We start from the raw sequence: 5679 nt of genomic DNA on the forward strand, positions 1-5679 counted from the left end.
TGCTAAGTGTTCAGTCATCACCAAACCTAAGCGTTTTTGTTGTTGATCCTTTCTCTGTGACCTTATACATACTTTACAATATGTACCTCTAACTATGGAAATTTAGTAGTCCCATATATTTTTATTTTCACCTTTTGTTTTCCACTTTCAGTTTGTGTACATTGTTACAAGATAGATTGTATTACAGAAAATATTTGGAGATGTTCATTGCTGTAGAATTTGTTCTTTTTGGTTTAGATGTTTAATGCATAATTAAAAAAACAGCAGTTCTAAGATAGAAGAATGTCTTATTTCTAAGAATTTTAAAGTTGACTCTGGTCTGTTGTTTTTTTTTCTGAACAATCTAACTGCAACTTTATTTGTTGAAATGAATACACAGATATAAATTGTCCCAGCATCAGTGCAGTCAACATGAGACACTTAAAGTCTTTTGGGACACCACCTTGGATGTTAACCTGATTTTCTCAACAGACTAGCATGTTCTCATACCTCAGAGAACATTAATTTGAAGAAGACAAATCAGTAATTACAACATGCAATGTTTTCATGAACAGACAAGGAACTTTTTTTGTTATTACTCTTATCTTTTTGTGAATTTTGGATTTTGCTCTTCAGGTTTTCTGTGTGGAGAGTGGATGCTAATGTGAATGTGCACAAAAATGAGTTTGAAGAGAAATGTTTAGTTACTGATTCACGGACAGACCTTTTCTCTCCTTCATATCTAGCAAATGGTCTACATGTGTAGTGGACTAATGAAAAGATTGCATTGCTTAAACTGTTAAATTGGAAGCAGCACTTCTAATTAGATATTTGAAACGTCACAGAGTGATTTGACAGCCAGATTTAAGGACAAAAAACCTGAAAAAAACAACAACTAACTAACGCGAGGGCCAAAATTTGAAACGCCTGGTTAAAATTTATATCAGCCTTCTCAAACGGAAGCACATTTAAGAGGTACCTGTTTGAGCATACTGTTTTTGCAATGATGTCTTTTGGTTTTTAAAAATAAGATTCCGTGTTTTAAAGTTTCATTTGGATAAGCAACCAATAAAAAGCTGTTTTTCTTTTTATGTCTCAGATGTTGTTCTGCTTGTCAGGCTGATCAGATGAACTTTTATATGAGAATAACCTATAATTTATGTGAGAATAACCTAAAATAATTCTCTAAAATTAATTGTGTTTGGTCTCTCTCTTCTGTCCCTCTCAACCGGTTTACTGCAAAGAAGGCACAAAGGATTCTGAAATTAAGAAAACAGACAAAAAATAAATAAATAAACGGCAAATGTTTTAATTTCTGTTCATGCGCACATTCCTTGCTTCAAGATGTACATTTGAATTTTTTTTAAATTTGCTTCAAGTACTTTATTTAAACAAAAAAAATGAGATGGCATTCGGACATAGAACCTGGAAGCACTGGACGTAAAGAGTGTAGCAGAATGACACGGAACAGAAGATATTGTTGAATAAAGTAATTTTTGTTTTGTTTTTGCGCACAAAAAGTATATTCTGTTCTGAAGATGAACGAAGGTCTTACGGGTTTGGAACGAAAACCTTTAAGTCTACACAGGGGAACAGTTGATTTTTATATTGATTCAAGCATTTTGATATGAACACCTGAAGATACTGAATTGATTGTTGATGAAAGTAATTTATGTGAACCTGTTGAGGAAGAACAAGATTTTGTCAAAATAATAAGTTGGGTTGCCTTTTTCTTAAATTAGAAAGCGTTTCAAAATGTTTTGATACTGAGATTAAAAAGCTGTCTGATTGATGCATAGAACTGCTAATTTTAGAGTTCTAATGTTTAATATGTCATTGAACGTGGAAGTTTATTGTTGATCAAGCTGCTTAAACCTTTAAAAAGTGTTATAGGTTTCTGTAAATGCTTATTTCTTGTATTGATATATTCCTTCTTAATAAATGACTTTTAACTGCACATTGTCTCAGTATTATTTTGTCACATTATAAGAGTAACATTTAAACCAGCAAAATTTAGTAAATTCTACTTATTGTTTTTTTCAGTGGTGTAAAATAGTTGTTTTCCCTAGAGATTGGGAACTTGTATGCCAAAGTTGGAGCTATTCAACAAAATGCAAAAATCTGCAAATAATTGTTTTACTGGTGTCCCATCTTCAGATCTTGTGATCTTATCTTCAGATAACTCTGGCATAACACACTGGCATTTTTTTTTCTGTAAAATTCTGTCTAAAATCTGTCATTTACATAAAATGAAAATTTCACCACAGTTTGAACCTAGAAATATACACAAAAGCCTGACAGTGTTATTTCTTAACAACTCGACCTTCTTTGATAAATTGTGCTGTGTTTGATAAAGTGAGAGCAGGTCAGAAACGCCCCTCATTTCCTCTCCCTGCCAGGCACAATGAATAATGTTGCTGCTCATTGTGTCCACACAGATTCTTTCTTTTGCCCTGGGTGGGTGGAAATCAAGGCGTTTGATCTGAATTCTGAAGAGTCTTGTTAGCCTCCATGAAGAGCCGCATTGTGTATAAATGGGTTATATAAGTGCATATGACAGCCACAGTGCAGGGTTGTGGCTAGTAGCGTGTTAGTTCATTGCATTTGCAAAAGGGCATGGTGATCATTAGTGAGGCCATTAGCTGTTTCCTGGAAATGTCTCTTTATTATCTCAGCTGAAGGTAAACTGCTTTATAGATCTTCTAATATACCATTATCAAATATGTTCATTTGACTGCTCAGTACTCATTTAGAAATTTTAGACCACATCATAAAATTGAAATCCTTTTTGCAAGTGGGAATTTAGATTTTTTATATAGTTTGAAGAGATGAATTGCTTTGACCACAGCAAATATCCTGTACTTGTGTATGTGGAGGTTATTGTGTGGGTCGACTGTATGCTTGCTATTGGCCAGGTTGTCTCGTATCAGGTGACAATATTTGGTGCTAGACCACTGCCCAAGCTCTTAACCAGTTCAAAAGTGACCAGAACATATTTGTATTTTTGTCAATCATATCTAAATGCCAAGAATATAGTCTGTTGTTCTTCATAATTGAACCTGGTACAGCATAAGCTGCTTTTTCGCACGCTTGAACCTGGTAAATGTTTTGCTCAGATTCAGAATTTTGTGCCAGGAAAAATTTTTGCATCAATTTATTAGGATTTCATTAATCATTAACACTTTATTTTAGAATCTTTTAACTAGGCGCTTATTACCATGCATATTACTAGAATATTGGCTACTTATAGTACTTATTAAGCACATATTAATGCTTTATTCTGCATGACCTTATTCTACATTCTTAATCCTACCCAATACCTAAACTTAACAACTAACATACTAACTATTAATAAGCAGTAAATTAGTTTATTTAAAATTTGAGGGAAAAGTCATAGTTAATAGTGAATATGTGTTCCCTATACTAAAGTGTTAATCTTTAATGTTGTGTAATTGGCAGTTTATAAGCTGATGTAATTAGAGCTATTGTGTATGACATCTGAGTATGTTTTTTACACTACCAGTCAAAAGTTGGAGTAATCTTTTATTATGACTATTTTCTACATTTTAGGTACACAGATCTTAAAATAATTCTTAGTGTGAAGATCATACAGACTACAGAACTTTTTTTCACTATAAAGAACCTTTTGTCCAATGGAAAGAAAGGTTGAAGGTTATTGTAAGAAGTTCAAGTTCGTAGGGAAGGAAGAGGACAGGGTCGACTTTGACTGCTGACTGAGTTTTTATTTCAATAACAAGATGTCCATACAAAAAGTCTGTGCAACGCACAATAAACAATCCACATCCACAGACGGGCTTCACTCCAGTAGTGCTCTCCAGCTCAGTCCCAGTGTCTCTCAGTCAGCAGTCCCTCTCTCTCTCACACACTCCTGCTTCTCCTGGTGTTTTATCCTGTCTCCGTGCCAATTACTGGAATTAGAAACAGGTGTTTGTGATTTACAATTAACCCACTCACTCACCACGCGTCTCCCGACTCTCTCTCCTGCTGCAGACTTCACTGAACCACGCCCTCCCTGCCACAGTTATGTTAAAGGTTCTTCTTGGAACTGTAGATGCCAATAAAGAACCTTCATTGTAAATGCATTGAAACACTGAAATAACAAAAATGGAGAAATGAGATATAATTTAGTGACTAAAAAGTGTTAAATCAAAACTATCTTATATTTGAGCTTCTTCAGCTCTGCACTCTAGGCATATTCTCTCAACCAACTTTCTGGCTAGTTTAAGAAGAACTCAATTTAGAGTTGGAGAGTGTTTTGATCTCTCTGAATCTGTCAAGAACCATATAAAAGTCATTGTGCTTTGGATTCTCTTCTCTTTTAGTCTTTAAACCAACCATGAATTGGGCTTCGTTTTATGCTGTGATCAGTGGTGTGAACCGGCATTCGACAGGCATTGGACGCATCTGGCTGTCTGTCATCTTCATCTTCCGTATCATGGTGCTGGTAGTGGCAGCTGAAAGTGTGTGGGGAGACGAGAAGTCTGGATTTACCTGCAACACTCAGCAGCCTGGTTGCAACAGCGTGTGCTACGACCAGTTCTTCCCCATCTCTCACATCCGTCTCTGGGCTCTGCAGCTCATTCTGGTGTCCACACCGGCCCTGCTGGTCGCCATGCATGTTGCCCATCGGCGGCACATAGAGAAAAAGATCCTCAAGATGTCCGGTCGGGGAAGTGAAAAGGAATTTCAGACCATAAAGATACAGAAGTTCAAGATCTCCGGTGCACTGTGGTGGACTTACATGATAAGCATAATTTTCCGCATCATTTTTGAGGTGGTTTTCTTGTACATTTTTTACTTAATCTATCCAGATATCAAGATGGTTCGTCTTGTGAAGTGTGACTCTTACCCCTGTCCCAATACAGTGGACTGTTTTGTGTCCCGTCCTACAGAGAAAACCATTTTTACTATCTTCATGCTGGCAGTGTCTGGAGTTTGTGTCTTGCTGAACATTGCAGAGGTTATATATTTAATAGGTCGGGCATGTATCAAATATTTTCAAGGAGCAGTAAGTCAACCTAAAGGACCTTGGCTCACTCAAAAACTGGGAACCTACAAGCAGAATGAAATAAATCAGCTGATATCGGAGCACTCGTTCAAGCCTAGATTCAATGTTGGGCGGAAACCTCCCACAGAAAAGAGTGAGCGTTGCTCTGCTTTTTAGATTGTTGTCAGACTCAAAGGTTTCATCCAACTATCAGTAATTAATGGAATGGGAATGTCTATAATCATATTAATATATTCTGATTGATTTACTTTTGCTCTATGTGTGTTTAGTGCATGGCTTCTCAACTCTGGTCCTCAAGATCCACTTTTCTGCAGAGTTTAGCTCCAACCCTAATCAAACTCACCTGAACCAGCTAATCAGGAACACTACTATTTCAGGAACACTAGAAAGCTACAGGCAGGTGAGCTTAATCAAGGTTTAAGCTGAACTGTGCAGGAAAATGCACCTTGAGGGCCTGTGGCCCCTCTACAAGTGAGAAGTGATCATGGGGAAATATATGCTGGAGAACTGAAATATTACAAGTATACATCTTTTCCCAAAAAGCAAAAGAGATGGGAGGACTAACAGGGCGTTCACAATTGTGCGCAGATGAATGGCTTCAGATCTTTGCTTTGTAAATACCGCCTAATTAATGTCATTAACATATAAAATAGCATCAGTCAACATCCAAA

The 5679-nt window shown here is 36.5% G+C and overlaps 1 protein-coding gene across 1 annotated transcript; it reads left to right on the top strand.

Annotated features, from left to right (window-relative positions):
• The first annotated feature begins 4322 nt into the window (after positions 1-4322).
• On the top strand, positions 4323-5164 carry gjb1b (gap junction protein beta 1b). Its single transcript, XM_067382410.1, has one exon. It carries the CDS (start codon positions 4337-4339, stop codon positions 5162-5164), a length of 828 nt encoding a protein of 275 aa, XP_067238511.1. The 5' UTR covers positions 4323-4336.
• Positions 5165-5679: the final 515 nt, after the last annotated feature.

This window comes from Chanodichthys erythropterus, chromosome 1 (genome assembly GCF_024489055.1).
Source record: "Chanodichthys erythropterus isolate Z2021 chromosome 1, ASM2448905v1, whole genome shotgun sequence".
Lineage (NCBI taxonomy): Eukaryota > Metazoa > Chordata > Actinopteri > Cypriniformes > Xenocyprididae > Chanodichthys > Chanodichthys erythropterus.